At 40.6% G+C, this 15,221-nt stretch overlaps 1 protein-coding gene across 1 annotated transcript in view; it reads left to right on the top strand.

The window, feature by feature from the left end:
- The first annotated feature begins 3,329 nt into the window (after positions 1-3,329).
- The window catches only part of TBK1 (TANK binding kinase 1), a 28,416-nt gene continuing 16,524 nt past the window's right edge, over positions 3,330-15,221 (top strand). Inside the window, exons 1-7 of the mRNA XM_058804691.1 lie at positions 3,330-3,357; positions 7,223-7,343; positions 9,042-9,182; positions 10,013-10,142; positions 10,696-10,877; positions 11,684-11,844; positions 13,713-13,823. Coding sequence (XP_058660674.1) covers positions 7,257-7,343; positions 9,042-9,182; positions 10,013-10,142; positions 10,696-10,877; positions 11,684-11,844; positions 13,713-13,823 — 812 coding nt within the window. The 5' untranslated portion in view covers positions 3,330-3,357; positions 7,223-7,256. The remainder of the gene's footprint in view (positions 3,358-7,222; positions 7,344-9,041; positions 9,183-10,012; positions 10,143-10,695; positions 10,878-11,683; positions 11,845-13,712; positions 13,824-15,221) is intronic.

The raw sequence follows: 15,221 nt of genomic DNA, 5'->3' as shown, positions 1-15,221 counted from the left end.
AATACTTTCCTTATGAACTAATGTCCTTAGTAAAAAGCTGACTTAGTTCTAGTGTAATCAGATGAGCATTTTTCCTACACCCTGTGGTGCGTGTTCTTTAATTGAAAAGTAAATGGGAAGATGGGCCAGAAGCAGCATCCAGGATCAGACTGTTGTGATGTTTTGAGCATTTTAATTTTTCACTGAGGGAAGAAAGTACTGTTACTACCTTCAATAGGACAATATTACTTTTGTAAGATTTTGTTCCTGATTTTTATGTGTTTAATCAAAAGTTTCTTGTTATTTATTTGTCGTATCACAGAGTGAGTGCTTATTGTGCTTTTCTTATTTCCTAGTTTCACAGTACTGTTTCCCTCCCTTTCCTGCCATACCCATGCTCCATTTCATTTTCTCCCATAGCACTAGAAGCCTTCCCTCTCTGGCTTGGTGCTTTCCAGGTGTTGCAGTTCTCCTGCACCTCCCCAGCACAAAGGCTGCACCTCTGACACTGCAGCTATGGCTGAGGATTTGCTGTCAGTCTTCTGTGTCTGTCTTGGCCTCCTTCCCCACAGTTATGGAAGCTTCACCACACCGAGGAGAGAACTTTCAGTAGGCAAATTATGAAGTGAACAATAAAGCTTTTTGGGTTTTTATATGTGAACTAGGGTTTTGCCTTCTCAAGTAAGGGCAGTGCTGCTAAGAGGATGATTTAGCTGTTATCAAATTAGACCCTCATGAGCAAAGTCTTTAAACTGGCCTCTGCCAAAAGAGACTCTCTTCATTCCTCAACCCCACCATCTTTCACCACTCCTGTAGGTTCCTTTGTGCCAGATCTGGAGCTCATCTGTGCCCATAATCAGCTATCCAGGAAGCCAAAGCAGCAGAAACACTTCCCCCTCACAGTGTGTTGCCTGCTCTGGTGGTGGCAGGTGAGAACAGATAGAAAGCAGGGTGTGCCAAGTGTAGGCTAGAGCTGTGTGTGGCACCCATTATGTGGGTGTGCCTCTATTATAAACTTGTACCCTGCCTTCCCATCCATCACTGAATGAGTATCCTGTAGGATGAGTAGTCTGGATCTTCAGAGACTCTTAATTGATTCAGCTTGAAGAATTAAAAAAGGATTGTTTACTTTTGTATGCTTAGACTGTTCAATCAGCATACTGTACTGTTGGGTCTTATGCAATGTGAGCTGTAAAGCAGCACCTTTGGGGTAGTTTCTGTATCTTTAGCCTAACATGTAGTTACTGATTCTGGCTACAAGCAGGTTTGCTTCAGTGGTGTAGATGGCAGGTCTGCAGCTGCTGTGTCACAGTTGGGTTTGTGGTGGGTATGCAGTGCCTAGTAACATTCTTTGCAAAGAATTAAGGTTTAGAAAGGCAGTTGCTGGGTTTCTACATCTCTACTTTGAATAAGTGGATTCCTGCTGTGCATGGTTTTTTTTTTAACATCTGGACCAAGAAATTCACTACTTGGTCCCAATAAGAAATCTTGTGATGCACCTCATAATCAAGAGTGTGAACTAGATTCTTCAGGCAGTGTTTACATACTTAGAATATAATGTGAAAACTACTCAAGCACATGGTGACTCTCAGGGATGGTCTTGTGCAGAGCCAGAAGTTGCAACTCAGGGATGCTTGGTAGATCCCTTCCAACTCAGCATATTGTATGACTGATATTTCTTGTGGGGTAGGAAGGGGAAGAAGATAAGAGATAAATGAGAGCACTCCATGGAGAGATTGGGTTGGCAATCACAATTTATCCTTTTTCAGACAAACATTAGTGATCTCACTTAAAGGCTGCACCAAACAACCACCTGCACCTTGCCTGTATGATTTAACATTGCTGTGGTCAAAATGCCCCTATATCTAGACTGCAGGTGTTTAAAATCATGGTGGTAACTCCTCTAGTGTGTAAGGCAAATTTCCTCTTGTAAAGAGTGTCTAAATGAGAAACAGAACTGCAAGTCATAACTAAAGATGAGGCACCTTTTCTAGAGAGATGGTACCTTTTATTTACAGGCTGCTGTAATGGCTAAAGACTGATAAGCTTTCAGGCCTGTGCAGCTACAGGCTGCTGAATTTGTGAACAGGAATGAGAATCCAAATACGACAGAGGGGAGGAATACCAAAAGTTTTACTTGTATGTTAAAAACAAATGGAAGCGAAGTAAAAAAATTCTAGCATGAAAGCGCAATGGCAGTTTCCTTTTTTGTGTCTGTTTTCTCCTATTCTTAAATTGGACAAAATGTTTTGAAAGATGCAAGGACAGAACCCAAATGTAGTAGGCGACTATCCCCTCTACAATATAGCATTATAAAGCAAAGTTCAGATGCCAACAAATGGAGAACATAAAGTAGGCATTTATATTAAGATCATAAATGCATCAATGTATCAAAAAACCCTTTGTGCCTTGTAGCAAATTTATCAGTTTCACTAGGGAGAGCTTCAGAAAAACTTGAGTGCTCTGTAAAAAGTGAAGCAGAGAAAGTCTGAACTTTTGATAAAACTTATGAAAGGTAAGATCGTAACAACAAAGAAAGCCTGGGAGCAAGAGGCTGCTGTCAGTTCCTCAAGAGAACAGGCTTCCAAGATTTGGGAAGATGGCAACTCCAAACAGGAAATACAGAGCATCAAAAGAGGGATCGTCTTGGAAGGTAAAAAAAATCTTTTCAGTATTTTCCCACTATAATTATGATCAGATTACATTATGCATAAATTATAAAGCTATCAATATTTCAGTATACAGATCATTTACTGGAACAGCAACATTACCAGACAGACAAGAAACACATAGCAAGGGATAAATCAGCCGAGAACTTTGGTTTAAAACATACCAGTAACAACTAAGCGGGAGCGGGAATGTGGGAATTGCCACGATTTCCTGAGGTTTTAACGAGGTGAAAGAGAAATTACACGGAGTGTGAAGACATTTCTCTCGGCTATCCCTTGAGCCCGCCGTGGGGAGTCGGGGGTCCCACAGCCCCGGCTCAGCGCTGGGGCAGAGGCAGCTCTGCCTGGGGAGTCGAGAAAGCGAAACCTCCGCCGGACCGATTACGCAGCAAAATAATCCCCACGCAACCCTCCGCGGAAACGCTCCGAGCGCTGGTAACATCGCGCCAGCGAAAACACCCGGAGTGGCCACTTTTATCCAGCACCCCGCTCCCACTTTCCCATGTTCCCACATATTTTCCTGTCCGGCGATCCACCGCCTCAGGACTGGGCGGCGCATCCTCGGCCCCAACGCGCGGGTCCCCGCACAGGCCCCGCCGGGCGGGCAGGGCGCGGCGGCCCGGGCGGTGCCTGGCCCGCTCCGCCTCCCCGCGCCGCGGCAGGAAGCCGGAAGCGGCCGGGGCGCTGGGCAGGCCGGCGGGAGCGGCTGGTGCGTGGGGCTGCGGGACTGGGCTGGCCAGGGCGGGCTCGGGGGTGGCCGCGGAGGGCCGGGCCGAACCGAGGTGGGCCGCGCCGTCTCGTGCCCTCGCCGCCATCGCGCTGGTGCCCAGGGGAGGCGGCAGCCGCCGGGCGCGGTGGTTTCAGTTTCCCGGGGCGGCGGCGGGGCCTTCGCGGGAGCTGCCGGGTCGCGGGCGGCGCGCCCCGAGGTAGCGGCGGGCCCGGCCGTGCAGTCCGGGGGGTATGAGGCGAGGCCGGCCCGTGGCCTCTGCGGCGTTCCCGGGGCCCGGCCCATACCCCGGTCTCGGTGACTTCTGTCCCCGTGAATGTGACTCAGGAAGCGGCGTCGCCTTCGTGGCTGTAGGAGTTGTTAAAGTTTTACGTCGGGAATCTCGTCCTGCTGCGGGGATGAGCCCCGGTGCTGTCCCCACCCCCTCCCCGCCGAGGGAAGGACGTGGCCCTCCGCTGGTTTCCAGGAGCTGCAGTCCCACACAGGCCGAGTCCTCTGCCTGCAGTACGGGTTGGACATTCCTAGAGTAGGGGTGGTGAGCAGCACTGGAGCCAGGCTTGCCATTGTGTGTCTTTGTTAGGGTTCAAGCAGCTCCTTGTGTGGCCAAGGGCAGGATATTTCCGTGATTGAGATGCCAGCTGTTGGACTGGAAACCCCCTAAGGAGGTTGTAGCTGAAGAAAGCAGGGGTAGGAAGCAGGAGCTTTAGGGGGAGAACCTTATTTTCTAAGCCTTGAGAGACGGCATACAGGGAAGTATAAAACGTTAATAGTTAAAAGACTGTGAAATACATTTATTTGGAATCTCAGGACCTTGTCTGTTGGCTTTGGTGGCATATAGGATCTTGCCTGTAAGCAGAAAGTGCCATCACTTAAACTTCATCTGTCCCTGCTTGCCTGGTGAAGTTGTAGATTGCAGCTGTCAACAGGGGAGCCATACCTGCTTTGTGTGCTTATCCCGTGTGCCTGAGGTAGCAGAAAATTCCTTCCTGTTAGTTAGGAGCAGGCAGTACTCCTGCTTCAAAGCATTGGCAGTTAAAAAAAAACAACTGCATTAGCAAAGCAGTCTTTTTTGGTTACAATCCCCTCTGCTGATAGATTAAAAGAGTAGTAGCATGACCAGAAGCAGAAAAATCTTCAATAAAAAACACCTAAAAAGCAGCCCCCAAGCCCCTGAAATGCTAATGAGTCAAGGGGGATAATAAATCAAACTGCAAGCTGGAGAGATTTCTTTAGATGTATGTGAGGAGCTTTTGACTCATCTAATACCAGACTCAGTGACCATAAGTGAGATATGAAGAAATAGCAAGTTCAGCATTAAGTCTAGTGACAGGATCAATCACAGAGTTAGAGCCTTTTTAATTTTTTTTCTTTATTATTATTTTAATAGGAAACCCTTAGTAACTTCATTTAGAAATATAGTGGAAGAAATGAAGAGAAAACTTGAGATGCTGATTATTTAGCAAATATCAGTTATGACTTTGTCAGAGAACACAAAGTATTAAAGGAGGCCTAACATGTTAATCGATCTAATTATTATAATTTGAAGGTTAAAGCTGAATGAGACTTTATTCCTTAGACATGAAGACTGCCAAAAAGAGTGTACTCTTTTAACAAAAAAGGATAATAGTGCAATACTGACTTTGTTTTGCCACGTAATATGTACCCTGGGATTAATATTGCTATATTTATATCTATATTTTGTTTTAAGAGTGAAAAACTCGAGACTTTGAGAATCCATTAAATGACTTTCTGATCTGGGTTTATTCTTAATATCAGAAGATCATCTGTTGCAGTCATGTTCTTTTGTTTTTTCATCCATTGACCTTTGTGCATATTTAATTATAGATTAAGACTGTAAAGAAAAAGAGCTGATCTTGTACATAAGCTACCTCATCTTTATTATTTTGGGAAATGTAATAATTCAGTCTGTTAATGGGCTGCTAATATTTGTTTTTATTTGAATAGATTTTGGTGGAGAATTTCTGTGCACTGTCTGTCTGATTAGAAAGGATTCGTTATATTTCTGTGTCTTGCTATGAGTCCATGAATGTTGTTTTGAAGTAAATCACAAAATCCATGCTTACTGGTAATGTGCCAGCTGGCCTGTTAGAAGCAGGAGTTTAATTATGAGAGGAATGTTTTAACTTGAAGATTTTACAAATGGTTTGCAGAGCAGGCTGTGCATTATTTCTTTGCATCCTCTCTTCTGTACCTTCTGTGTCTGCATTGTAGAGAGATCGTTGGCATCTACAGTAATTGCCTGATGGGAGAAGTCATCTTTTCCTACTATTGCAAATTGTCTTGTCAGAGTGAACCAAGAATTGTCACGGTTGAGAATGTGGTGTTAGGGTTTGCTTTTTTTGTTGTTGTCTAAATTTGACATAAAATCTTTTGTCCCTTCCAGAGACATTAAGAACTTTTGCAGATGGCATTGCTGCGTGACTCTCAGTTAACTGTGGAGTAATGTCAGGTCTTTGCTTTGTGTCTTTGCATGCTGTACGCTGCATGTCATTGCTTGGATGCTTTGGGACAGCTTTGCAGGAAGCTGCACATCTCACCTGCGCGAGCAGCTAGAGGACAGTGTGCAGTCTGCGGTCGCTGCAGGCAGAGGAGTGCCCGGAGCCCGTGTGCGCTCGGACAGGAGCGGGGCCGGGAGAGCGGCGCTGCCGAGCGGCTCCCTGCGCTCTCCTGGGTGCGCACCGTGCGGCTCCTGCGCACCAGGGAGCTCCCAGAAAGTGCCGCTTCTGCAAGCGGATACAGGACATGCTGTCACGCCTCTTCTTCAGCACTTACAGGCTTCTTTCTTTGAGTATCAGTCAGCAGTTTCCTGTCAGATACCACGTGCAAGTAACATGCAGCGTCCCCTGCCAAGCTGAGCGGAAACCAGCACTGTAGGAACTTCCCTGGTCCAGTTGCCATTTTGCAATTCTTTAGGTTAGGCAAGCTCCATCTTTGATTTTAGAGCCTTTTCCTAGGTTTAATGGCAAAATCAGTGCGTTAATTAAACCAGAAAGTTAAGGGTATTCACCTGCAGCTCCTGCTGTTTTGGCAAACAGGAAAATGTGGCAGTTCTAATGTTCTATTTTATGTTAGTAATTTTAATTTAATCAAACTTATTTCCTCTTTCATGTGAATCTGTGTAGACCGAGTATTTGACAGTTCATATTTCAGGAAGGGTGGGGAAATTCTGTAGATGTGGCATACCCAATATGAACTTTTAGAAATGAGAGAAAATGTCTCTTGATTTCTTTCAGTAGTAATTGCTAGTTCCAGCTAGTGGATATAAATGCTTCTGTCAATTGTAGCTTTTTTCAAGCTCATGTAAAAGTAATTTTTTATGTGTTGCTAGTCCATCTCCTTTACGGTTCTACTGAAATGCAACTTCCAGAGCCAAAGTGATGTAAAATATCTCTATACATATCTAACATAATCTCTAATGTTTGTTCTTTGGCATATGTACAGAATAATGGAATTCAGTTACAGGTCTTGCTTACCTTTAGAAGACCTTGTACATGTGTTTTTGCCTCTTTTCTATATATTTTGTTACTTGATCATTTCCATACCATGTACAACAGTAAAGAGATTGTAAGATTTTCACCTTTCCAGTTGATCTTTCAAACGAAGTCTGGGGGATACAGACCTTAAATGCAGAGAGGTGTTGTATCAATGGCATTAGTTTTGATTGTTTGGCTTATTTTTGTTCTCATATTTCACTTCTAGTTCCTCTACTTGGTCATTCTTCATTCTACATGTCGTTGGGGTTTGGACATTTATATTTCCTTCTAATTTAAATAAGTAATGTATTTTACTAAATTATAATTCAGTGTATTGAACCTTCTGTTTTAAGGTGAAAAAGAAAACTGTCTGATCAAAGAGCAAAGATGCAGAGCACTCCAAATTACCTCTGGCTGTTGTCTGACATTCTGGGACAGGGAGCGACTGCAAATGTTTTCCGGGGGCGACAGAAGGTTTGTGAGGAATTTTCATGTGCAAGTAGCATCATGAAATCAACAAAAAAAGTTCAAAATTTAGGCGTAAAGCAAATGTATCTGTGTAATTATTCATGCTTAGTTGTTAATTTTAGTGTTTGTCCATTGAATTAGAGTTCTGTAGTTAAATTTCTAAGGATTTGTTCTTAATGTTGCATTATTTTTCCTTGTAAAATATGTTTCTTCATATTTCTTCATTCCTTTTTCTTCATTTTTACCAAAAAATAAACTTTATTCAAGAATTCTGAATAGAAACAAATGACTTACCAGTTTCTATTACATGATCCTATTATATATATCTTTGTTAAACTGTCTTTTCTTTGGTTTTTATCTGTTGTTTTGAAACCTGTTCTGGTGATTTTTTTTTTTGCGTGAAATATTCTTATTGTAGTGGATGAAGCAGTTGTTAGTTGTTATCAGTAAGTCAGAGCTTTTTATATGTCTTCTTGGTGACATGCCTTGGGTAATCAGTGCAAAATAGTAATTTTTTGCTGTGCAAATGATACACTGCAGTGTATGTTGCAACCTGAGTGAGGGGCTAAGAGGACCTTACTTGTGTAGGTCATTTGTTTCTATGAATTTCACAATATGTCTCACAAAGCAGAGTATAATTGTGAAAGTTGCCTTACAGTAATGATAGTCTGTGTGAAATCAGTACAAAGTGATTTGTAAGATACAGTGTTTCTGTGTTGCACATACAAGTGTGAAACAGCATTAAGCAATAGTTTAGCAGTTAGTGTGCTTTTCTGGGTGGGTGAATTTCAGCACAGAATGATTCCCCTGTAAACCATGGTTGCACCTCTTATCACCCTCACTAGTCTGAGCCTGTGACCTGTGGCTCATTGTCAATGGGAGAAAGCTTTTACCTGGGCTCCAGTAGTGCACGTGAGTGTGCTGCAAAGCACACCTTGTCTGAGCACAGCAAGGCTGTGTCCTTAGAAATAATCTGTTGCACCAACTGCTAGTGCAAGCTTAATCCTAGGGTGGGCACAGGAAGATGCTTTGCCCTGAGAGGGACACGAGTTGCACTTCCAGCGGGTGCTGTTGTTGCCTGAGTATGTTGAGGCTTAGTCCCTCTGGAGAACTTAAATCTGATTAAGCTCCTGATTTATGCTCCTGACACTTATTATGTGGGTTTGAACTGCTTCAGGATTTTACATGAATGGCATGTAGTGCTCAAAACTGCCTTTGAAAAAACAAAATACTGGTTTATCAGTATAAACAGAACAGTAAAGAAAGAAGAGAGCAACATTCAGCTACCAGAAATTGTCTTTTAGCTTAAGTAAGCCAAGTATGTGCGTGCCTCTCATTACATTGATTAGTGCAAGTAACTCTTGCCATGAAAAAATATTTTTCAGCTAAGTTGAGGAGTAATTTTTAGATGTGTAGCCTTTGTTATACTAACAGTCCTCTTTTTTAAGAACTCTTAGGTTTTGTGACCTAATGAGTTTCCTTTCAGCTGGTCTTTTTGCTTCTAATCTATATTAAACTAATACAATGTTATTATTTTAGCAGAATCTTTATTTCCACCTTAGCACAAAGTAGTATTTTGAAATATTTTTAGACTGGCTATACTCGCATATATAATAGAAAATCAGAAAATGTTTGGATAATGTCTATGTGTACATTTACAATTTTTTGCTTCTGTTTGATGAGTAGTTTGTTTGTTTTCAACAGAAAACTGGGGATTTATATGCTGTCAAAGTATTTAACAGTATAAGTTTCCTTCGTCCTGTGGATGTTCAGATGCGAGAGTTTGAAGTATTGAAGAAACTAAATCATAAGAATATTGTCAAATTGTTTGCCATTGAGGAAGAGGTAATGAATTGTGTTTGTGATCTGAGATGCATGGCAGTAACTGCAGTAACTGGTTTTTTGTTTTATCTACAACCATAAAGTGTACGGTTGCATTTTTAAAGAATGGTAACATACATGGTGATACAAATACTCCCACCCAACCACCACCATATTTTGGTTTTCTTCTTTGTTGTTGTTGTTGCTGTAAGAAAGAATATGCTTGCTTTCAGTAGGTGAACCATCTTCAGTGTGTAGGCTCAAGTAATGAATCTTATCTTGAGAAGCCACCTGTCCTAAGTTTTATCTTGAATTAGGATTTTTGAGGTATCTACATGTACTAATATTTAATAGTTGAATAAGGGAACTGTTTATAGTTGAAGGTGTTTCGGTAATCCTGACAATTTTATGCTTTTTTTTTTCAACCAACTAAAATGATGACATAGGATACTATTATACAGTAGTATAATAGTATAAATTGGAGCAGCTGAACTGAAACTGAGACTCTTGAGTTTAAATGATCCAGATGATGAGATGAGTAAAGAGTAAAGGACAGTTGATATTCTCAGCACTTATGGTGTGTAGTTTCTCACTTGTCCACCTGTTAATGCTGCTGTCAACCTGCTAGTGCCTAGAACTTGAGGCTTTCCTATTTTCCCATCTCCAAGTTGGAATACGTGAAACAATATAAAAATCCACCTGCGCTTCTTTTGAAGATCACCAGAATGGAAATTATGATATAGCTATAGATTTTACTTTTCTTTTTTGAAAGTAAGGTCTTGTGGTTATAGGTAATTTCTGACATTGGTGTCACAATAGTCAGATTCTTAATCTCTTTTTGATTTTTTTTTCAGACAACTACTAGACACAAAGTACTAGTGATGGAATTTTGTCCATGTGGGAGTTTGTACACAGTTTTAGAGGAGCCGTCTAATGCCTTTGGTTTGCCAGAGTCTGAATTCTTAATTGTTTTGAGAGATGTGGGTATGTAGACTTAGCTCTTTGGTCTAATTTGTTGACTGAAACAATCTCATACTTGTTTTATTTACCTTGAAACAGCAAGAGACAAATTTACATGACTGTCAACTACTTGAGCAAATTAATATGGTCATATGGAATCACATATTTATATCTGTGCTTGTATAGGTATCTGCATTAAGAAGCCATTTATGTGCAAAGTATTTATGTAATTTTTTTCTTTATTTCAAGATTACTTTTCACATATTGAACAGACTTCTAGTGATAATTTCAGAAGAGTTAATTAGAAAAATAATATGGTTTACCTTTGTTTACCTGCTATAAAATTTACTTTATGGGAGAGATGTTACTGAGGGCGAGAAATGCTGTAATTTAGCTGTTTAGGAAGAAAAAAAAGTAATCTGCGGTCATGGTCTTTCTGTTAATGCTGTGTCCCTTCTCATTCCCATTTCCCAATGAGAACATAAGTGTGTCTTCCTAGCATCAGTTACAATTCAGTGTTTGCACAGAGTGTGTCCCAATGTGTACATGAATTCTGTATTTGTTTTTTCAATTGAAGTGGCTGGGATGAATCATCTCCGTGAGAATGGAATAGTGCACCGTGACATCAAGCCAGGCAATATAATGCGTGTTATAGGTGAAGATGGGCAGTCTGTTTACAAACTTACAGATTTTGGTGCAGCAAGAGAACTTGAAGATGATGAACAATTTGTTTCTCTCTATGGCACAGAAGAGTATTTAGTAAGACCATATGATTTAATTTTCTGTTGAAGAAATTTTTGAAGCCTGAGGCCGTTCATGATTGTAGTTGAATAGATCAAGGTCAGATTGTTGGGAATTAGTATTTAAACCTTTGTATTAAAATTGTTTTTATAACTTTCCACTGGACTGTTTCACCTTGGGTCATGCCATCTTCTGCTGGTGTAAATACATCAGCCTTGAAATAATTTCCAGGTCCAGCTTTAACTGTTGCCTTGTGTGAAAGGAGGAACAACTATATTTTAGTTATGAATATATTTGCCTTTATCTCTGTTGATGTTTTAATTTGTATTTGAGCTACTTGGATGACATTAGGTGTGGTTAAGCTTCATGTGAAACCTTGGCTAACCAAAGAGAGGCAGGTAGAGAAGTATTGAGACAAGCACATTAGTATGGTTCTTTCCTGCTGTGTTTTCCCACATGTGAATCACAGCTGATACTCTTCTCTGCTGTGGATCTTTTTTCCATTTGGTTTCTGTTGTTTCAAAATCATCAGGAGGAATACTGAATTTCTTCTCTTTTTTAGTGGTCTTTTATACTAGTAGTCACTCTCCAACTGAATTTTAAAATATTTTTTGCAAAACTTTTTAATAAAAGCAACAGTCATACCTAGGAATATAGTGATGTTTGTCAGAATAGCATAAGCATCTTCTATGATACAAGCAAGCTTTTCTTTTTTAAAGAACTGAAAGTTTAGACTGACAAATTACCTTGCTGTGAAAGGATAAATTGGGTTTTTTTCTTCATAAAGCTTCATAAACCAATTGTAACTTTTTTTTTCTCTTTAGCATCCTGATATGTATGAGCGAGCAGTTTTGAGGAAAGAGCATCAGAAGAAGTATGGAGCTACAGTGGATCTGTGGAGCATAGGAGTGACCTTTTACCATGCTGCAACGGGGAGCTTGCCTTTCCGACCTTTTGAAGGGCCTCGCAGGAACAAGGAAGTGATGTAGGTAATTTAGAAGGAGAGTTTTATCTGTTGGTAAATGAAATCAGCCCTTGAAATGCTTTTTACTAAGGAATCCTACACACATCTAGAAAAACTTTAAAACAGTGAAAATATGAAAGGAAAAACACTCTCTTGTTGTGGTATGGCCCCAGCAGGCAGCTGAACATTACAGAGCTCTTCACTCACTTCTCTGTAGTGGCATGGGGGAGAGAATTGTAAGGGTGAAAGTGCAAAAACTCATAGGCTGATCAAAAGACAGTTTAATAAGTAAAAAAAAACTCCACAAGAAACAGCAGCCCTTGCCTCTTAAACCCCAAGGGAAACAAAACCAAGGAACACAAAGTAATGCAGAAAAATCCCCAGTTCCTCATGAGCAGCCAACTGATGCACAGTCAGTCCCTGACCAAATGCCACCCTGGCAAATTCTTCCCCCCCTCCTCCTTAGCTTCTGTGTCTGAGCAATATGGTGTGGAATGTCCCTTGGGTCAGCTGTCCTCCTGTATCCCCTTTAAACTTCTTGCCTGGCCCCAGCCTACCTGCTGGTAGGGCAGTAGAAAAGTTGAAGAGGCCATGATGCTGTGTAAGTGCTGCTCAGCAATGGTGAAACATGCCTGTGTTATTGACACTGTTTTGGTCACAAATCCAAAACATGGTACCATACACTACTATGAAGGAACTTAACTCTAACCCAGCCAAAATCAGCAGAAACATTCTGCTTCAACAAGGATTTTACTGTGTGGCACCTTAAGATCTGAATTAAGCATTTAAATTGAGAAAGACCTGAATTGAGTTCCCCCAAAATACTGGTGTTTTTCCACACATCTTTCCTTCAGCGTGGCACTAGCTGCTCTGTTGCAGTGCCATTTATGTAACTTGGATGCTCAGGTGAAATGATGGTATTCTGAGAAGAGGTTTTGGTGCTGCAAATTTTTGTTGTCCTTTACATGATGGCCGTACCCAGCAGTCTTGAAATGAGTGCACTACCAATGAGACTGACATTTGAGTAGTATAGTTGTGGAACTGCAGCTGCAGATAACAGGGATGGCTCCTGCATGGAAAACAGAAGATATGCCTATGATGTGAGGATTGTATTCGATTCCGGTTTCATCTTAGTCTGGTTCTATTTTGTTTTTCTGTGTGTTGCACTTTAAGAATAAAGCAAGATGGTACTTGGAACCTCTAACACATCAATACCATCTCTGTTCTGATGCTCCATGTAAAACTGACTCCAGTTTACTTAGTTGAAGAAATTTTCCATCTTGTGATTTTTTTCACATAAGAATTCTTGTAGCTGCTTGAGAGATGTTTTGTATACATCTTGTCCTCCAGAAGAAGAAAGCACAACTGAAATATTCTGTTGCAACAAGTTTATTGATCCTCATTTCGTTTAATGAAAAATTTGAGAAATACTTGCCTGTGCAATACAAAGTTAAACAATGCCAAATTGTGTCCAGATTTCTGGATGTTCCTTCTCTATGCCCGAGCCACTTTGTGGTGGCTGAATGTTGTCTATGGCTGTGGAACATGCTTGAAGTTAGCATGTTAATGTGTAAATTGAACTAAATTGACTTTGATTCATTAATCCTTGTGAAAACCTTTGGTTTCCTTCAGTATGTTGGAAATATCTCCAGAAGTTTTCCCCAAGGCTGAGGTAGACAAAGTTGCTTCTCCAGCATAGCACTTACTCTTTTAGCACTGCTCTGTCAGCTTGTAAGTGAAGTTTGGGAATTTTTGCACCATCTACAAATTTAGGCCAGCCTGTCATTTAAATTTGCATTTTTTCTGCCCCTTTGAGGATTAATTACTTAACCTATATATGTATAAGAGGTAGTAGTTGAAGTTTCCATCATTTTTGTCATGTATTGCAGGTATAAAATAATCACTGGAAAGCCTTCTGGTGCTATTTCTGGAATACAGAAAGCAGAAAATGGACCTATTGAGTGGAGTTGGGAGATGCCTGTTTCTTGTAGCCTTTCAAAGTAAGTTTGAACTTACAAATGTTCACAAAGTGTTTCAATGTCACTTGATTGGGCTTTTCCAGTTATTTTCTAGGATTGGGTCTTTGGAGCAGAGGTCTGATGCGGTTTTTTCTTGGAACTCTTCAGTACATCAGTACAGTCTGATATTTGGTTATCAAGTAGTTTTTTTCTTCCCATCTGTCCAAATAGTTCTGATTGCTAATTTTCAAATGAGCACATCTGATGTGGTTTGAGAAGAAATACTATTACTGCACTTTTTCCACCCTCAGGAATGAAGAAACAATAACTTTGATGGCCCTCATTTCTTGCAAGAACGTGACTTCAGACGTGACAAAGATTATGCAGTAGGAAGAAAATTATAAGCAAAGACAATGCAGAGGCTTACTTTTTGCTAGGAGAAAGGTCACAACAGTGCATTTTAACACATATTTGTATTTTTTCAATTTTATCATCATATTTTTGCTTCATATGTCCATAATATTCAGTAGGAAGAGCCATGGAAGATCTAATTTTGGTTTGACTTTGAAAACACCTCCCATAGCCCACTTACCCATTTTTCGTCCTGAGACTTCTTCCGTACTTTAAAGTTACTTATCTTTCATGGTAAAGGAGGAAGTAAGTTGTTCTATGAAGAGACGGTAGAAATAAACCTTTTTGAAAGCCAAATATGTACATCCTTAAGGGGTGTAGAGTCAAAGTCTGGTTTATATGAATTCATTAGTTTAGAATGTGCAGAATTTGCAATTTGCATGTATTTTTCATGATACTGCTCATTTGTTCCTCTGCTTATTCTGGACAATTGAACTGCTTGAAATAATAAAGGAAGGAGATTTTTTCTCATTAAACATCTGCTCACAGTAATCCTTTTAAGTAGTATTCAAACAGTATTCAAAGTTTAGTACTAAAGTGAGTTTGAGCACAGCATTCACTGACCTCCAATGCAGTCAGCAGTGTGCTTGCAAGCCACTGCAGCTTGCTCCAGAACGTTACCAGTTCTACTGCTGGATTCAGGCTTGATGAGTACATAATGTTAAAATTTCAGAGAAGTTGTTCATGGTAATGCACAAGTGGGATCCATAAAGTTCCTTACCCTTCAGATGCTCAAGGCAGAAATGCAAGAAATTTAAGCTGACCTTTCTCCTAGAATAGTAATAACTGTAAGGCAATGGGTAGCACAGATTTTTTTGCAGCATTGAAGCTGCATGTGCAGAGTACTTATTTAGGCCCATCTCAATCAGGATGAATTCTTAGTGTTGACAGTTTAAATAATGAGTCTTTGCTAATCCAGCTGATTTTGATTGAAAGCAACATGGTGTGCTCACACAAGCATCACTAGGATTTAGGAAATCCTAAATGGTAGTAGCTTCCTTCAAAGTGATACTGTGGTGTGTGGGGTGA

The sequence above is a fragment of the Ammospiza caudacuta genome, chromosome 5 (assembly GCF_027887145.1).
Source record: "Ammospiza caudacuta isolate bAmmCau1 chromosome 5, bAmmCau1.pri, whole genome shotgun sequence".
Lineage (NCBI taxonomy): Eukaryota > Metazoa > Chordata > Aves > Passeriformes > Passerellidae > Ammospiza > Ammospiza caudacuta.
This window is presented reverse-complemented; position numbering and strand designations above follow the sequence as displayed.